The following is a 20411-nucleotide window of genomic DNA, read 5'->3' as shown; positions in this document are numbered from 1 at the left end:
TATGGAGGTTCCTTAAAAAACTAAAAATAGAACTACCATATGACCCAGCAATCCCAGTACTGGGCATATACCCTGAGAAAACCATAATTCAAAAAGAGCCATGTACCACAATGTTCATTGCAGCTCTATTTACAATAGCCAGGATATGGAAGCAACCTAAGTGTCCATCAGCAAATGAATGGATAAAGAAGATGTGGTACATATATACAATGGAATATTACTCAGCCATAAAAAGAAACGAAATTGAGTTATTTGTAGTGAGGTGGATGGACCCTAGAGTCTGTCATACAGAGTGAAGTAAGTCAGAAAGAGAAAAACAAATACTGTATGCTAACACATATATATGGAATCTAAAAAAAAATGGTCATGAAGAACCTAGGGGCGAGACGGGAATAAAGACGCAGACCTACTAGAGAATGGACTTGAGGATATGGGGAGGGGGAAGGGTAAGCTGTGACAAAGTGAGAGAGTGGCATGGACATATATACACTACCAAACGTAAAATAGATAGCTAGTGGGAAGCAGCCGCATAGCACAGGGAGATCAGCTCGATGCTTTGTGACCATCTAGAGGGGTGGGATAGGGAGGGTGGGAGGGAGGGAGAGGCAAGAGGGAAGAGATATGGGGACATATGTATATGTATAACTGATTCACTTTGTTATAAAGCAGAAACTAACACCATTTTAAAGCAAGTATACTCCAATAAAGATGTTAAAAAAAAAAGTCTCTTTTTAGATTATAACCTCTTTTTACTCTGTTAAGTTGTTAGTGAAAAGACATTATGAGGTTCAGAGTAAGAGTCTGGTCTTATTTTGCAAGAAGATCTGTTTGGTTGTAGAAGTGCCTTGAATTTTTCTTTCTGGAAAGCCTAATCTTCATATTATTTACTTCTGTTTGCTGCATATATTTATTGTGTTTATCATTACACATTTATATAAACCTAGCACAAGTCTTGCCACATATTAGGTGCTCAGTATATATTAGCTGAATAAATCTGCATTTTGTGAATATGCAGTGTTTATAGTCAGAATTAATCTTACCCTTTCTTTTTTTTGCAATGTTATATTTTTAAAATTAAAAAGAATTTTGTTGAAGTATAGCTGATTTATAATAATGTGTTAGTTTCAGGTGTACAGCAAAGTGATTCAGATATATGTTCTTTTTCAGATTCTTTTCCATTGTAGGTTATTACGATACACTGAATATAGTTTCCCGAGCTATACAGTTGGTCCTTGTTTACCTGTTTTATATATAGTAGTGTGTATCTGTTAATCCCAAACTCCTAATTTATCCCTCCCCCACCTTTCGCCTTGTGTAACCATAAGTTTGTTTTCTTTTTTTTTTAATATTTATTTGTTTATTTATTTTGGCTGTGCCGGGTCTTGGTTGCAGCACTTGGGATCTTGGCTGCAGCATGTGGGATCTAGTTGCGGCATGCAGACTTCTTAGTTGTGGCATGTGGACTTCTTAGTTGCGGCGCACATGCGGGATCTAGTTCCCTAACCAGGAATTGAACCCAGGCCGCCTTTATTGGGAGCACAGAGTCTTACCCACTGGGCCACCAGGGAAGTCCCATAAGTTTGTTTTCTATGTCTGTGAGTCTGTTTCTGTTTTGTAAATAAGTTCATTTGTATCATTTTTTTTTAGATTCCACAAATAGGAGATATCATATGATATTTGTCTTTCTCTGTCTGACTTAACTTCACATTATGCACATGGCATTATTTCATTCTTTTTTTTTTTTCTTTGGCCATGCTGCATGGCTTGTGAGATCTCTGCTCCCTGACCAGGGATTGAACCCAGGCCATGGTAGTGAAAGCCTGGAGTCCTAACCACTAGGCCACCAGGGAACTCCCTCATTCTTTTTTATGGCTGAGTAACATTCCATTGTGTATGTATGTATGTACACATACACACACACACACACACACACACACCACATATTCTTTATCCGTTCATCTGTTGATAGACATTTAGGTTGCCTCCCTGTCTTGGCTATTGTAAATAGCACTGCTATGAGAATTGGGGTATATGTATCTTTTCGAATTAGAGTTTTTTGTCTTCTCTGGATATATGCCCAGGAGTGACATTGCTGGATCATATGGTAACTCTATTTTTGTTTTTTTAAGGAACTTCCATACTGTTCTCCATAGTGGCTGTATCAATTTACATTCCCACCAACAGTTTTCTCCACACTATCTTTAGTATTTATTATTTGTAGACTTTCTGATAATTTGTAGTTGCCATTCTGACTTGTATGAGATGATACCTCATTGTAGTTTTGATTTGCATTTATCTAATAGTGATGTTGAGCATCTTTTCATGTGCCTGTTGGCCATCTGTATGTTTTCTTTGGAGAAATGTCTATTTAGGTTTTCTTCCCAATTTATTTTATTTTTAAAAAAACGTTTATTTTTTATTTTATTTTATTTTATTTATTTATATATTTTTTAACATCTTTATTGGAGTATCATTGCTTTACAATGGTGTGTTAGTTTCTGCTTTATAACAAAGTGAATCAGTTATACATATACATATGTCCCCATATCTCTTCCCTCTTGCGTCTCCCTCCCTCCCACCCTCCCTATCCCACCCCTCTAGGTGGTCACAAAGCACGGAGCTCATCTCCCTGTGTGCCCAATTTTTGATTGGGTTGTTTTTTTGATATTGAGTTTTATGAGCTATTTGTATATTTTGGCAATTAAGCCCTTATCGGTTCCATGATTTGCACATATTTTTTTCCGTTCTTTAGGTTGTCTTTTCATTTTGTTGCTTTTTTTTTTTTTTTGCTGTGGAAAAACTTTTAAGTTTAATTACGTCCCATTTGTTTATTTTTAAAATTTTTAAAAATTAATTAATTTATTTATTTTTGATTGCGTTGGGTCTTCACTGCTGCATGCGGGCCTTCTCTAGTTGCGGCGAGTGGGGGCTACTCTTTGTTGTGGTGCCTGTGCTTCTCATTGCAGTGGCTTCTCTTGTTGCGGAGCATGGGCTCTAGGCGTGTGGGCTTCAATAGATGTGGCACACGGGCTCTAGAGAGCAGGCTCAATAGTTGTGGCACATGGGCTTAGTTGCTCCGTGGCATGTGGTATCTTCCCAGACCAGGGCTCGAACCCGTGTCCCCTGCATTGGCAGGCGGATTCTTAACCACTGCGCCACCAGGGAAGTCCCTAATTTGTTTGTTTTTGCTTTTATTTCTTTTGCCTTGGGAGACAGATCTAAGAAGATACTGCTATGATTTATGTCTGAGAATGTTTTGCCTATGTTCTCTTCTAGGAGTTTTATGGTGTCATGTCTTATATTTAAGTATTTAAGACATTTTGAGTTTATTTCTATACATGGTATGAGGGAGTGTTCTAACTTCATGGATTTACATGTGGCTGTCCAGCTTTCCCAATACCAGTTGCTGAAGAGACTCTCTTTTCCCAATTGTATATTCTTGCTTCCTTTGTCTTTGTCATAGATTAATTGACTATAGGTACATGGGTTTATTTCTGGGCTCTCTGTTGTGTTCCATTGATCTCTATGTCTGTTTTTGTGCCAATGTGACCACTATTTTAAATGGCTGAATAATATTCTTTCTAGTGGATTTAGCATATTTCATCTGTGTATTTCTTAATTAATGGACACTTATGTTGTTCAATAGTGAAATAATTTTTCACTATTGTAAATAATGATGTGTGGAACACTATTCAGTGCAGAGGTGATCCCCTTCATATTTTGGATTATTTCCAAAGGATAGAGTCTCAGAAAAGCAATTACTGTGTCAAAAGATATGAACATCACAAGCACTGAAATTGAAACTGTGATTAAAAATCTTCCAACAAATAAAAGTCCAGGACCAGATGTCTTCACAGGCGAATTCTATCAGACATTTAGGGAAGAGCTAACACCTATGCTTCTCAAACACTTCCAAAATATAGCAGAGGGAGGAACACTCCCCAACTCATTCTACGAGGCCACCATCACCCTGATACCAAAACCAGACAAAGACGTCACAAAAAAAGAAAACTACAGACCAATATCACTGATGAACATAGATGTAAATATCCTCAACAAAATACTAGCAGACAGAATCCAACAGCACATTCAAAGAATCATACACCATGATCAAGTGGGTTTTATCCCAGGAATGCAAGGATTCTTCAATATACGCAAATCAATCAGTGTGATACACCATACTAACAAATTGAGGGAGGAAAACCATATGGTCATCTCAATAGATGCAGAGAAAGCTTTCGACAAAATTCAACACCCATTTATGATAAAAACCCTCCAAAAAGTAGGCATAGAGGGAACTTACCTCAGCATAACAAAGGCCATATATGACAAACCCACAGCCAACATTGTCCTCAATGGTGAAAAACTGAAACCATTTCCAGTAAGATCAGGAAGAAGACAAGGTTGCCCACTCTCACCACTATTATTCAACATAGGTTTGGAAGTTTTAGCCACAGCAATCAGAGAAGAAAAAGAAATAAAAGGAATCCAAATCAGAAAAGAAGAAATAGAGCTGTGACTGTTTTCAGATGACATGATACTATACATAGAGAATCCTAAAGATGTTACCAGATAACTACTAGAGCTACTCAATGAATTTGGTAAAGTAGCAGGATACAAAATTAATGCACAGAAATCTCTTGCATTCCTATACACTAATGGTGAAATATCTGAAAGTGAAATTAAGAAAACACTCCCATTTACCATTGCAAGAAAAAGAATAAAATACCTAGGAATAAACCTACCTAAGGAGGCAAAAGACCTGTATGCAGAAAACTATAAGACACTGATGAAAGAAATTACAGATGATACAAACAGATGGAGAGATATACCATGTTCTTGGATTGGAAGAATCAACATTGTGAAAATGACTATACTACCCAAAGCAATCTACAGATTCAATGCAATCCCTATCAAACTACCAATGGCATTTTTCACAGAACTAGAACAAAAAATTTCACAATTTGTAGGGAAACACAAAAGACCCAGGATAGCCAAAGCAATCTTGAGAAAGAAAAACGGAGCTGGAGGAATCAGGCTTCCTGACTTCAGACTATACTAAAGCTACAGTAATCAAGACGATATGGCACTGGTACAAAAACAGAAATATAGATCGATGGAACAGGATAGAAAGCCCAGAGATAAACCCACGAACATATGGTCACCTTATCTTTGGTAAAAGAGGCAAGCATTTACAGTGGAGAAAAGACAGCCTCTTCAGTAAGTGGTGCTGAGAAAACTGGACAGCTACATGTAAGAGGATGAAATTAGAAAACTTCCTAACACCATACACAAAAATAAACTCAAAATGGATTAAAGACCTAAATGTAAGGCCAGACACTCTCAGACTCTTAGAGGAAAACATAGGCAGAACACTCTATGACATAAATCACAGCAAGGTCCTTTATGACCCAGCTCCTAGAGCAATGGAAATGAAAGCAAAAGTAAACAAATGAGACCTAATGAAACTTAAAAGCTTTTGCACGCAAAGGAAACCATAAACAAGACGAAAAGACAACCCTGAGAATGGGAGAAAATATTTGCAAATGAAGCAACTGACAAAGGATTAATCTCCACAATTTACAAGCAGCTCATGCAGCTCAATATCAAAAAACCAAACAATCCAATCCAAAAATGGGCAGAAGACCTAAATAGACATTTCTCCAAAGAAGATGTATAGATTGCCAACAAACACATGAAAGAATGCTTAACATCATTAATCATTAGAGAAATGCAAATCAAAACTACGATGCGGGGCTTCCCTTGTGGCGCAGTGGGTGGGAATCTGCCTGCCAATGCAGGGGACACAGGTTTGATCCCTGGCCCGGGAAGATTCCCACATGCCGCGGAGCAACTAAGGCCGTGTGCCACAACTACTGAGACTGCTCTCAAGAGCCCATGCTCTGCAACAAGCGAAGCCACGATAACGAGAAGCCTGCACACCACTCGCTGCAAGTAGAGAAAGCCTGCACACAGAACAAAGACCCAACAGAGCAAAAAAAAAACAAAAACAAATAAATAAATTAATTAAAAAAACAAAAACAGGAAACTACAATGTGATATCATCTCACACCGGTCAGAATGGCCATCATCCAAAAATCTACAAACAATAAATGCTGGAGAGGGTGTGGAGAAAGGGGAACCCTCTTGCACTGTTGGTGGGAATGTAAATTGATACAGCCACTATGGAGAACCGTATGGAGGTTCCTTAAAAAACTAAAAATAGAACTACCATACAACCCAGCAATCCAACTACTGGGCATATACCCTGAGAAAACTATGATTCAAAAAGAGTTGTGGCTTCCCTGCTGGCGCAGTGGTTGAGAGTCTGCCTGCCAATGCAGGGGACACGGGTTCGAGCCCTGGTCCAGGAAGATCCCGCATGCCGTGGAGCAGCTAAGCCCGTGCGCCACAACTACTGAGCCCGCGTGCCACAACTACTGAAGCCCACATGCCTAGAGCCCGTGCTCTGCAACATGAGAAGCCCACGCACCGCAACGAAGAGTAGCCCCTGCTTGCTGCAACTAGAGAAAGCCTGTGAGCAGCAACGAAGACCTAACGCAACCAAAAATAAATAAATAAATATATTAAAAGAAAAAAAAAAGAACCTAGGGGCAAGATGGGACTAAAGACACAGACCCACTAGAGAATGGACTTGAGGACACGGGGAGGGGGGAGGGTAAGCTGGGACAAAGTGAGAGAGTGGTAGTGTATATGTGGACATATGTACACTACCAAATGTAAAATAGATAGCTAGTGAGAAGCAGTCACATAGCACAGGGAGATCAGCTCGGTGCTATGTGACCAGCTAGAAGGGTGGGATAGGGAGGGTGGGAGGGAGGGAGACGCAAGTGGGAAGAGATATCGGCACATATGTATATGTGTAACTGATTCACTTTGTTATAAAGCAGAAACTAACACACCGTTGTAAAGCAATTATATTCCAATAAAAATGTTAAAAAAAAAGGTATGAACATTTTTTGGCTCCTTTTACATATTGTCAAATTGCTTTCCAAAATACCCAAAATGGCAGCTTTAAGCTGTTTTCCTCTGCATGTTTATTTTTCTACCTAAATACCATTTGTTCCTCTGGGAAATTTTAAGTCAGATATTAACTCCATGTGCTTTTTTTTTTTTTAAAGAATTTTTAATTTTTTAATTTTTGGCTGTGTTGGGTCTTCGTTTCTGGGAGATGGCTTTCTCTAGTTGTGGCAAGCGGGGCCCACTCTTCATCGCGGTGCGCGGGCCTCTCACTATCACGGCCTCTCTTGTTGCGGAGCACAGGCTCCAGACGCGCAGGCTCAGTAATTGTGGCTCACGGGCCCAGTTGCTCCGCGGCATGTGGGATCTTCCCAGACCAGGGCTCGAACCCGTGTCCCCTGCATTAGCAGGCAGATTCTCAACCACTGTGCCACCCGGGAAGCCCTCCATGTGCTTTTGATGAAACAAATAATATTTCATGTGAAAGTCATCATGAGGTCAGCTGTGGCATTGGGATACTGTGTGAGAGAGATGGAGATGAGCATGATAATTAGCTGCAGAATAGTAGTGAAATGATGGCCATGCTAAATAAATAATCCATTTAAAGGGAAGCTCATCAGGGAAATGTGGAATTGTAGGGGGAAAAAGTGGTCTTGAGGAAATAAACTAAAATACAATTGTGCACCGTTATTGTACACAAACTGAGTTTAAAATTTTTTTCCAGTTACTCCTCTTAGTCGTATTACTACCAATATGATTATGATAAGATAATGGTATATAGCTTCTATCATAGTCAGTATAGCACACCGGGAGACTTAGGCCAGAGCTATGGCATATTGGTCTGAGGTAATAGTAGCACCCAAGAACAACTATTGCCTTCAGAGCTCTCTTGCCAGAAACCAATCTACTGCAAATTTTATTCTTGAGATACTATGAGCTTGATTTATTTTTCCATCCAGTTGACTATGTTCCACCTGATAGATAAAACCAGAAGAAGCTACTAGAATCTTTGCCCCCATAGTCCCTAGAACAGAACATAATAAAACAACAAATCTTATTATTTTAATATGTATTCTGTATTTAGCACTTTGGCAGGTATTATAAGTGCTACATAAATTGAGTGAGATATGATCTTTGATTTCAAGGAGTCTAGTTGGGAAATAAGAGTAACAATAAAAACAAAGAATAAATCATACACAGTAGCATAGTTAATTGCTCAGTTATGTAAAACTTAGTTAATATAGGAATTCAAAGAAGAGAGAGACCAATGAAGACTGTAATGGTTGCTGAAAACTTCATGTATGTTCTTGGCGAGGGTGAATTTGGATTTGAGTTACATAAAGATCATGGGAGGAGGTATATCAGATGAAGCCAACAGTATGAATAAAGGTACACAGGAATGAACAAGTTGTGTTCATGGGACAATAAGATAATTACTCTGTGGGTAAGTTTTTGGGAGAAAAGTTAAAATGGGACTAGATTATGGAGGACCTGTAAATGACTCACAATAGTCACATAAACGTGAAACATGCACGAAAGAAAATACCATTGGAGGTGGACAGTATTTTAAGTGCCTAAGAAAATGTTTCTGTTGTACAGCTTGAAGAAATGGCAGTAAACCTGTGGAACTGGGCAGTTACCAAGAAAACAGCTTTGGGTTTAAGTGAAGAGCAGATCGCTAAAGGTACGTATATGTTTTGTGACTCATGTTATGAGTATTCTTTATTATACATTAGATTGTGTTCCTGCAGTTTAAATAATATTTTGACCTGTTCTTAGATGCAGATTTGTTAAAAGAAAACTAAACAAAACAACCCATAAGCAGTGGTTTCTCAAGCAAACCCTGCCTTGGTTTTGTGGTTTTGCAGAGCTTAGCTCCTTATTAATAGAAATTTAAAAGCGTAACTGCAAGAAATAGTCTGGTGGTGAACAACAGAGATGATTAAAAATGAGGCGGGAAAATGAGAACTTGAAAAATTTCAAAGGACATGGATTATTTCCTTGGAGAAGAGATGATCAGAATCTTCAGGATTCTGAAGAACCATCAAATAGTAGTTTCTCCTCTCCATTAGTAAAATAATGAAAAATGTTGCTATGTGAGGAATTCAGATTAAAAAGTCTATAAAGAATAGTTTCTTCATGAGGTGGGTTAAAGAACATTGGACTGAGTTACTGAGAAAAATTATAGAAGTTTTTTGTCAGAGCAAACAAGGATAACAACAACAAAACAAAACCCGAAAACCATATTCAGCTGCTTAGATGTATTAAATGTGATCTACTGTCTGGCAGAGTTTGAGTGCTTTAGCTAAATGGGCAGGGTCTAGTGTGCTGACAGTTACTGATTTCCAACAAGGATAGGGACAGTTAATGCATTTATGGAAAGTAATATGTCCCATTATAAAGGATACATTGAGGCAACAAACCAAAAGGTGAATCTGTGGAGTGCTTGGCTTGTAGACAAATGAATTTTGTCTGTATGCAACAAATAGAATTTAATATTAAGTATTTATCTTTATGAATATAAACCAAACTGTATACAAGTTCAGTGTATGTATAGGGTAATTAGTGGTTGATATAGTCAATAATATACTTACTTTTTAGCCCACTCCTCTATTAGGATGTTTAGAGAACGGTTCTGTCTCTTTAACTCTCAGATAAATGTTGACATCATTGCTGCTAGAAGCCTTAGATCTTGTAGTTGTGAGGAGGGAAGAGTTGGAAATTCATCTGTGGGAGAAACTTACTACACAGGTGAACTGTGCGATGTTAAAATGCTTTAATTCTAAACTTCTCCCATTCTGCATATCAAGGAACATTGCTCTGGCTGTTTTTCACTGCTTGTCAAATAGTGGGGATTTGGTAGATGAAGTGGGAGCTGCAGCCCTAGGACCTTTCCTAATGTACTTACTCTGCATGTAGCAGTTCTTAGATATTTGGGTGCTTATTATGTGTATAATACTTTTAGGATACAGTGGAAAACAGGGTGTAGTGCAGGAAGCCTCTGATTTTAAAAAGTTTTATTCTCAAAATCTGTTGATTGGAAGATATTTTGTCTCAAAAACAAATTCAGTGTGCCTGGATTGTGTTGTGTTCAAAACGTCATTAAGATTTATGCACTACAATTTATTATTATTGGGAAGAATTATGGAACAATGAACAGAAATAGGAAAGGCAGAAGTAGTGGAATGACTCTTAAACTTTAGTTTTAGACCTGTTGTATTTGAGGTGACAATAAGGTTGGAGATGTGAGGCTGGAGCTTGTGAGAAAGGTCAGGCTGCCTGTAGATTTGATGGTTATTCACATGGAGATGACTGTTGAAGCCACAAGAATTGTTGAGTTCTCTGAGGGAGAAAATAAAGAGCAGTGGTTCTTAGATACTGATATAAATGAGAGTCACCTGTGGAGCCTTTTAAAATACAGATGCCCAGGCTCCACCATTGGAGGTTTTGATTTGGGGGGTTTAGGATGAAACCTGGGCATGTCTGTAATTTGAAAAAATTTCTCAGGAATTCTCATGCATACCAAATATTAAGAACCAATGGTGTTGAGAGAACAGAGTACTGAGATTTTAACCTTAATTCTTCCAGTTAAGGACTGGGAAGAAAAAGAGCAAGGATAGGAGACCACAAGTAACAGTCAAAATATTCTAGAGGAGACTCACTACCCACTTATTGAGTACATACTCTTTTATAGGGTTGTCATACCATGTTATGGCAGGCAGTAGGTGAAAGGGACAAGGTAAGACTCCAGAGCAAAAATACCAGGCATACATTATGCTTGCGGATTTAGGAAGGAATGGGTTAAAGCTAAATAAACAGTAAAAATAAAGAATTCACAAATGCCAGAGGATGCAAATCTATATGTTGCTTAAAGTCAATTCAGATATCAAGCTGTGGGCACTGATGGAGCAGAGTAAGGCAGATGCAAGGAGTCAGTCAGCAAGCACCTAACCAAGATGTTTATAGTATAGAGGGGCCAAGAACAGGCTGATGAGAAGACAAGGGTAGAGCAACAGCAACAAAGAAAACATCTTTATACTGAAGTAGCATTCTGTCTGAGCCTCAGGTGCCTTTGGCCTGAAGGCTTATTGGTGATAACTATACACAGCTGGATCAAGAATGTGGGGCTGGAGCAAAGTTCTTAGACTAAGACATTTCCCACAGAGGGACACTGCTCAATGCTGAACCAGGATAGAGTGAGGCACAGGAAGTAGTAGTTTTCAAAAAGGTTATTATGATCATTGTGAAATGTTGCTGTGAAGTCAGGGAAGGTGATCTTTGGGAGTGCAGCTTTAGTAAAGTGGTAAGGATGTAAAACAGATTGCAGGGCATTAAGGAGACGAGGGAATAGCAATAAAACAGATAGTAGGTCATTCAGTTCAAGAAGTTTGACAATGAGAGGAAGAGGAGAAATGGGAGGGAAGCTTGAAGCACAGTGGGGTTAGCTGAATTTTTTCAAGGAAGGGAGATGGATATATTTGAAGGTAGAGGGGAAGGAGTAAGTTGAGAGGGAAGCACTGAAGAAATCTTTGGAGAGGGAAAATAATTGAGATCAGGGTCCTTGAGAGTACGGAAGAATTAGTAAACTTTGAAAAAAATAAAGGAAACATTTTCAAAACTGGAAATGCAGGACAATGTAAATATATGTTTAGAAATTATTTTACTGAAAGTTTTTTTCCCAGAAACAAATTAAATTTGTTGAGGGATGAATAAATTTTACATTTTATAATGGTTAATAAAAATTTGACTACTTCAATTACCCGTAATTTAAGCTGGGCAAATCTTCTCTTTTTCATTGGAATATTAATTAAAAATGGTATTAGCATAGGTAGAATGGCTGCTGAGATTTAATAACATCAAGGCAACTAGTTCAGTTATATGTGAAGTCATCTTTAAAAAATTGGGTATGTTTTATGATGAAAGAAACCACACAACTAAAGAGGTTACAATTATTCAAACTTTCCTACTTTCAGGGTAAATGAACTGTATAATGAAGATATCTGTATTTTCTAAGTTATGCTTCAAGAACTTTTACCTCATCTGCAGAAAATATATTTAGACAGTTTCACATTTTAGGAGAATAATCTTAAACCATTCTGATGTTCATAAATTTTGTCAGATGTTGAATAGCTTTAGATTCCAGTTCTACTTAGAATTACTTTGCTGCCAGCATGGTACATACAAGAGCATCATGTGAGTCTTTGGGATTTAAGACAGGTAGAAATTAAAATTTGAAAATTAGATATCTGTCTGACTAAAGCATTAAGCACATGATTAATTTGGTAATTTTCAGGTCATTTACTTTTGATAATTGATTTTTTAAAAAGACCTTTAAAGTTCTTATTTTTAACAACAAAAGTGGTTTCACTTCACTCCTCTTTTCTCTTTATGTGTGTGTATAAAAGGGGAATGAATGTTTTGTGTTTATGGGTATCTAATTACCGTTTTGCAGTACAGCATGTTGCTTGCAAGTTGGAGTGTATGTGTGAAGGCTCAGCTGCTTCAGAAGAAGCTATTCGAAGACAAATTTTGGTAAGTCCTAATTAAATCAGGAGAAAGTGCAGATGCGGTGAGAGAGTCATTACTCCTGTGTAGATGGTTGAAGTTAGTGTAAAGCTGGAAAGGGGTTATATCCTTTAGTTCTAGCAATGTTACTTTTATAATAATTATATCTATTACAATTAAAGGTCTCAACAGTACTGTAGTTGTTATTACAGTGATTCAGTGGACTAAATATTGAACTTATAATTCAGGATTTATGAAAATAAGGAAAGTAATAAAAAGTAATAGTTTTCTGCTCCATCCCTTTCTACCCCCTGTCTTGCTCCCTAGAGGCAAGTATGTTTTTTTAGTGGAAAATATTTTTCCTAGTGTTTTATAACAATATTTTATTGAAAAGCTCAAATGTACACATGAAGCAGAAAAGATAGTATGATTCCCCTATTTACCTATCACTCAGCTAGAGTAATCATCAACTCATGACCACTCTTGTTTCTTCTATATCTCCTCTAACAGCAAACCCCTGGCCCCATGGATTATTTTGAAATAAATCCAAAAAAGCATTATTTTGCCCATAAATATTTCAGTACATGTCTCTAAAAGACCGGATATCTTTTTTGTTCAAACCCAATACCCATTATCATACCTGATAAAATTTAATAAAGATTTTTCTAAAATCATCAAATATCCAGTCTTCCCTCCCCCAACCCTTCCCACTTACCTCCCCCCCCTTCTTTCCAGTTGGTTTTTTAGAATCAGGATTAAAGTCCACACCTTGTATTTTGTTAATATGTTCTATAGTTTACCTAAATTCTGGATTCTGATAACTGCATCCTTATGGTGTTATTTAATGTAGTACTTTGTCCTCTGTTTTTCCTGTAAACTGGTAGTTAGATTTAGAAGCTTGATCTGATTCAGGTTCATTTTTGTCAAGAATTAATTCATAGGCGGTATGGTGTACTTCCATCAGGAGGCACTAATGACTACTTGTCTCTTTTCTGTTGTGTTAGTGTCCTTTGATGATTATTGTCCCCAGATCCATTATTTCTGTGGGGGTCTGCATATTCTAATTCTGTAGTTATTTTGTTTATTAACTGGAATAGAGAGAAACTTTTATCAACTATTTGGTTACTCTGAAGTATACATCATATAAGAAAGTCCTGACTCTTCCCCTTTATTTAACAGTTTTCAGAATAATGAGTTGGTTCTGTAACATCCTTAAATGATGACTAAGTGGGTTTTTTTAAAAAAGAGTATTACTGTGAACTCATGGATTTTAACATATTTAATGACTTTCAATCCATTGTAGTTATTATTCTTATTGAAGCACAATGTCCTATTTTGGGCTGGAAGGAGCCTCTTTAAGTGATTCTGAGTCCTTTTGGCACGACCTCAGCAGTCTTTAATAGTTTCATTTGGCTTCTGATATGACAAGATATCCAGGCTTATCTTGTATAGTTCCTACCCTAGACCTGGAATCAGCCATTCCTCTAAGGAGCCCTGTTTTCTTTTAGTGGAGAACGTTGTTTAGAACCCACAGTCTGGACGTCACAAATGCTCATCACTATTGCATTGGTTATGGTTTCTAGACCTTTTTAGTGGACAGAGCTATGACATATATATTTTTTTAAGAGAGAAAGTATATAATGAGTTCATACTAATATTTCCAATTGATATTTAGGATTATAGGGGTTTACTTAGCTTCTTGATTTTATATTTGTGTGTCTTTGGTGCTAAAAATCTTGGTGGCTAACATTAAAGTAATGAATAACCTCTTTTATCCTAGAAAATGTATTTTTATAACAGTTTCAGGATATAGCAATATCGATATTATTACAAAGAATGATTTCTAAAAACGTTTAGGAATTTTTTTGCACTTTTATTCTTAACATATATCTCACTAGGGATGTACAGTCAAAATATTGTTTTAATATTATTAAAATATCTTAAAATTACCTGAAATAATTCCTTTCCCTATGATTAAGCTATCGACTTGATACATAGTTAGGTTTATTTGCTTCTGCTTGCTTTTGATTTTTGTGATTGCTCCCACTTACCCATTTGGATTGAATTTTGTTTTATTTTATTATTTATTTATGGCTGCATTGGGCCTTCGTTGCTGCACCCGGGCTTTCTCTAGTTGTGGTGAGCAGGGGCTACTCTTGTTGCAGTGCCTGGACTTCTCATCGCGGTGGCTTCTCTTGTTGCGGAGCACGAGCTCTAGGCACGTGGGCTTCAGTAGTTGCAGCACGTGGGCTCAGTAGTTGCGGAACATGGGCCCTAGGGTGCGTGGGCTTCAGTAGTTGTGGCTTGTGGGCTCAGTAGTTGTGGTGCATGGGCTTAGTTGCTCTGCGGCATGTGGGCTCTTCCCGGACTAGGGATCAAACCCGTGTCCCCTGAATTGCCAGGCGGATTCTTAACCACTGCACCACCAGGGAAGTCCCTGAATTTTGTTTTATAATTATGTAAAATATTGACATGGTTCTGAAGTCAAGTCAAATCTAAAGGAAGTATATTCAGAGAAGCCTAGCTTCTATCTCTGTCCTCTTTACTCTGTTCCCTCCCTTCTCCTGTCGGTAACTATTTTGTTTATTTTATTGTTTATCCTTTTGATATGTGTGTATGTATGCATGTATGTATGTATATATGTATTTTATTGAAGTATAGTTAATTTACAATACTAGTTTCATGTGTACAACATAGTGATTCAATATTTTTATAGATTATACTCCATTTAAAGTTATTTCAAAATAATGGCTATATTTCCCTGTGCTGTACCATATACCCTTGTTGCTTATTTATTTTATACATAGTAGTTTGCATCTCTAAACCCCCAACCCCTTTCTTGTCCTTTCTTCCTTCCCTCTCCCCACTGGTAACCACTAGTTTGTTCTCTGTATCTGTGAGTTTGTTTCTGTTTTGTTATATATATTTGTTTGTCTTATTAACCTTTTAGATTCCACATATAAGTGATAACATAGATTATTTGTCTTTCTCTCCTTTTGTTTTTTTTTGAAACTTAAAAATATTTATTAATTCATTTATAATAACAATAATCAATGTATTACGTGTCAGCATAAATCACATTTTTAACAGAAAATATCTATATTTTCTAAAACGAGAAAATATATGAGAAGGGTGACATTGTTTTGCATTAAGTTCTTTTTACATAAAGTTACATCTTTTTTTTTTTATTCAAACAGAAAGTCACAAAAATTATCATCCTCATCAGTTCACTCAGTCCTATGTAATTAATTTTTTTTTTCATCTTGATCTTTTGTTAGCACTTTTATGAATTCAGTTTTCCATTAGAGTTCAGAAAATGCTTATTCTTTCAGTTCAGCAGTATAGTGAGTTACCAGAAACCTGGACTTATCAGAGTCTTCTCCATGAATTCCTTGAAGATGAAACCTTTTATAGGAACATTTTTGCAAAAGAATCAGAGTACATGCAGAACTGTCTGTAAATGACAAAAGACTTAAAAATGACTACGGTTAAAGATTTGATGAAAGTTCATAATAATGCAATTGACAAGGAAATTTAGTTATTTCTGAGATATACATTTTAAAGTAATAACTAGAATTATGACTTATAACATTATACCAGAACATATAAGATTTCTAGGAATTTCACGTGATATCTGGAACATTTATATTAACATATTTCCATACAAATAACCCAAAGAAAGTTTAGTATTAGTTTTTTTAAAATTTAATTTTATTTATTTTTTTATACAGCAGCTTATTAGTCATCAATTTTATACACATCAGTGTATACATGTCAATCCCAATCGCCCAATTCATCACACCACCATCCCCACCCCACCGCGGCTTTCCCCCCTTGGTGTCCATACGTTTGTTCTCTACATCTGTGTCTCAACTTCTGCCCTGCAAACCGGTTCATCTGTACCATTTTTCTAGGTTCCACATGCATGTGTTAATATACGATATTTATTTTTCTCTTTCTGACTTACTTCGCTCTGTATGACAGTCTCTGGATCCATCCACGTCTCAACAAATGACTCAACTTCATTCCTTTTTATGGCTGAGTAATATTCCATTGTATATATGTACCACAACTTCTTTATCCATTCATCTGTCGATGGGCATTTAGGTTGCTTCCATGACCTGGCTATTATAAATAGTGCTGCAGTGAACATTGGGGTGCATTTGTCTTTTTGAATTATGGTTTTCTCTGGGTATATGCCCAATAGTGGGATTGCTGGATCATATGGTAATTCTATTTTTAGTTTTTTTTAAGAAACCTCCATACTGTTCTCCATAGTGGCCATATCAATTTACATTCCCACCACAGTGCAAGAGGTTTCCCTTTTCTCCACACCCTCTCCAGCATTTGTTGTTTGTAGATTTGCTGATGATGGCCATTCTGACTGGCGTGAGGTGATACCTCATTGTAGTTTTGATTTGCATTTCTCTAATAATTAGTGATGTTGAGCATCTTTTCACGTGCTTCTTGGCCATCTGTATGTCTTCTTTGGGGAAATGTCTATTTAGGTCTTCTGCCAGTTTTTGGGATTGGGTTGTTTGTTTCTATAATATTGAGCTGCATGAGCTGTTTATATATTTTGGAGATTAATCCTTGTCCGTTGATTCATTTGCAAATATTTTCTCCCATTCTGAGGGTTGTCTCTTCGTCTTGTTTATGGTTTCCTTTGCTGTGCAAAAGCTTTTAAGTTTCATTAGGTCCCATTTGTTTATTTTTGTTTTTATTTCCATTACTCTAGGAGGTGGATCAAAAAAGATCTTGCTGTGATTTATGTCAAACAGTGTTCTGCTTATGTTTGCCTCTAAGAGATTTATACTTCCCGGTCTTACATTTAGGTCTCTAATCCATTTTGAGTTTATTTTTGTATATGGTGTTAGGGAGTGTCCTAATTTCATTCTATTACATGTAGCTGTCCAGTTTTCCCAGCACCACTTATTGAAGAGACTGTCTTGTCTCAATTGTATATCCTTGCCTCCTTTGTCATACATTAGTTGACCATAGGTGCGTGGGTTTATCTCTGGGCTTTCTATCTTGTTCCATTGATCTGTGTTTCTGTTTTTGTGCCAGTACCATATTGTCTTGATTACTGTAGCTTTATGGTATAGTCTGAAGTCAGGGAGTCTGATTCCTCCAGCTCTGTTTTTTTCCCTCAAGACTGATTTGGCTATTCGGGGTCTTTTGGGTCTCCATACAAATTTTAAGATTTTTTGTTCTAGTTCCGTAAAAAATGCCATTGGTAATCTGATAGGGATTGCATTGAATCTGTAGATTGCTTTGGGTAGTATAGTCATTTTCACAACATTGATTCTTCCAATCCAAGAACATGGTATATCTCTCCATCTGTTGGTATCACCTTTAATTTCTTTCATCAGTGTCTTATAGTTTTCTGCTTACAGGTCTTTTGTCTCCCTAGGTAGGTTTATTCCTAGGTATTTTATTCTTTTTGTTGCAATGGTAAATGGGAGTGTTTCCTTAATTTCTCTTTCAGATTTTTCATCATTAGTGTATAGGAATGCAAGAGATTTCTGTGCATTAATTTTGTATCCTGCAATTTTACCAAATTCATTGATTAGCTCTAGTAATTTTCTAGTGGCATTTTTAGGATTCTCTATGTATAGTATCATGTCATCTGCAAACAGTGACAGTTTTACTTCTTCTCTTCCAATTTGTATTCCTTTTATTTCTTCTTCTTCTCTGATTGCCGTGGCTAGGATTTCCAAAACTATGTTGAATAATAGTGGTGAGAGTGGACATCCTTGTCTCGTTCCTAATCTTAGAGGAAATGCTTTCAGTTTTTCACCATTGAGAATGATGTTTGCTGTGGGTTTGTCGTATGTGGCCTCTATTATGTCAAGGTAGTTTCCCTCTATGCCCACTTTCTGAAGAGTTTTTATCATAAATGGGTGTTGAATTTTGACAAAAGCTTTTAATGCATCTATTGAGATGATCATATGGTTTTTATTCTTCAATTTGTTGATGTGGTATACTGCACTGATTGATTTGCATGTATTGAAGAATGCTTGCATCCCTGGGATAAATCCCACTTGATCATGGTGTATGATCCTTTTAATGTGTTGTTGGATTCTGTTTGCTAGTATTTTGTTGAGGATTTTTGCATCTATATTCATCAGTGATATTGGTCTGTAATTGTCTTTTTTTGTAGTATTTTTGTCTGGTTTTGGTATCTGTGTGATGGTGGCCTCATAGAATGAGTTTGGGAGTGTTCCTTCCTCTGCAGTTTTTTGGAAGAGTTTGAGAAGGATAGGTGTTAGCTCTTCTCTAAATGTTTGATAGAATTTGCCCGTGAAGCCATCTGGTCCTGGACTTTTGTTTGTTGGAAGATTTTTAATCACAGTTTCAATTTCATTATTTGTGATTGGTCTGTTCATATTTTCTATTTCTTCCTGGTTCAGTCTTGGAAGGTTATACCTTTCTAAGAATTTGTCCATTTCTTCCAGGTTGTCCATTTTTTTGGCATAGAGTTGCTTGTAGTAGTCTCTTAGGATGCTTTGTATTTCTGCGGTGTCTGTTGTAACTTCTCCTTTTTCATTTCTAATTTTATTGAGTTGAGTCCTCTCCCTCTTTTTCTTGATGAGTCTGGCTAATGGTTTATCAATTTTGTTTATCTTCTCAAAGAACCAGACTTTAGTTTTATTGATCTTTGCTATTGTTTTCTTTGTTTCTATTTCATTTATTTCTGCTCTGATCTTTATGATTTCTTTCCTTCTACTAACTTTGGGGTTTTTTTGTCCTCTTTCTCTAGTTCCTTTAGGTGTAAGGTTAGATAATTTATTTGAGATTTTTCTTGTTTGTTGAGGTAGGCTTATATAGCTATAAACTTCCCTCTTAGAACTGCTTTTGCTGCATCCTATAGGTTTTGGATTGTCGTGTTTTTATTGTCATTTGTCTCTAGGTATTTTTTGATTTCCTCTTTGATTTCTTCAGTGATCTCTTGGTTATTTAGTAACATATTGTTTAGCCTCCATGTGTTTGTGTTTTTTACGTTTTTTTCCCTGTAGTTCATTTCTAATCTCATAGCGTTGTGGTCAGAAAAGATGCTTGATATGATTTCAGTTTTCTTAGATTTACTGAGGCTTGATTTGTGACCCAAGATGTGATCTATCCTGGAGAATGTTCCATGCGCACTTGAGAAGAAAGTGTAATCTGCTGTTTTTGGATGGAATCTACTATAAATATCAATTAAATCTGTCTGGTCTGTTGTGTCATTTAAAGCTTGTGTTTCCTTATTTATTATCATTTTTGGATGATCTGTTCATTGGTGTAAGTGAGGTGTTAAAGTCCCCCACTATTATTGTGTTACTGTTGATTTCCTCTTCTATAGCTGTTAGCAGTTGCCTTATGTATTAAGGTGCTCCTATGTTGGGTGCATATATATTTATAATTGTTATATCTTCCTCTTGGATTGATCCCTTGATCATTATGTAGTGTCCTTCCTTGTCTCTTGTAACATTCTTTTTTTAAAGTCTAGTTTTATCTGATATGAGAATTGCTTCTCCAGCTTTCTTTTGATTTCCATTTGCATGGAATATCTTTTTCCATCCCCTCACTTTCTGTCTGTATGTGTCCCTAGGTCTGAAGTGGGTCTCTTGTAGACAGCATATAGATGGGTCTTGTTTTTGTATCCATTCTGCAAGCCTGTGTCTTTTTGTTGGAACATTTAATCCATTCACGTTTAAGGTAATTAACGATATGTATGTTCCTATGACCATTTTCTTAATTGTTTTGGGTTTGTTTTTGTAGGTCCTTTTCTTCTCTTGTGTTTCCCAGTTAGAGAAGTTCCTTTAGCATTTGTTGTAGAGCTGGTTTGGTGGTGCTGAATTCCCTTAGCTTTTGCTTCTCTGTAAAGATTTTGATTTCTCCATCGCATCTGAATGAGATCCTTGCCGGGTAGAGTAATCTTGGTT

General features: G+C 36.8%; 1 protein-coding gene across 1 annotated transcript in view; it reads left to right on the top strand.

The window, feature by feature from the left end:
* LOC309620325 (testis-expressed protein 11-like) overlaps positions 1–20411 on the top strand; it is a 190795-nt gene that overhangs the window by 29725 nt on the left and 140659 nt on the right. The window contains exons 4-5 of the mRNA XM_082376471.1: positions 8581–8665; positions 12434–12513. Coding sequence (XP_082232597.1) covers positions 8581–8665; positions 12434–12513 — 165 coding nt within the window. The remainder of the gene's footprint in view (positions 1–8580; positions 8666–12433; positions 12514–20411) is intronic.

This window comes from Balaenoptera borealis (genome assembly GCF_965194805.1).
Source record: "Balaenoptera borealis genome assembly, chromosome: X".
NCBI classification, from domain to species: domain Eukaryota; kingdom Metazoa; phylum Chordata; class Mammalia; order Artiodactyla; family Balaenopteridae; genus Balaenoptera; species Balaenoptera borealis.
Note: the sequence above shows the minus strand (reverse complement) of the source record. Positions and strands in the feature narration are given on the sequence as shown.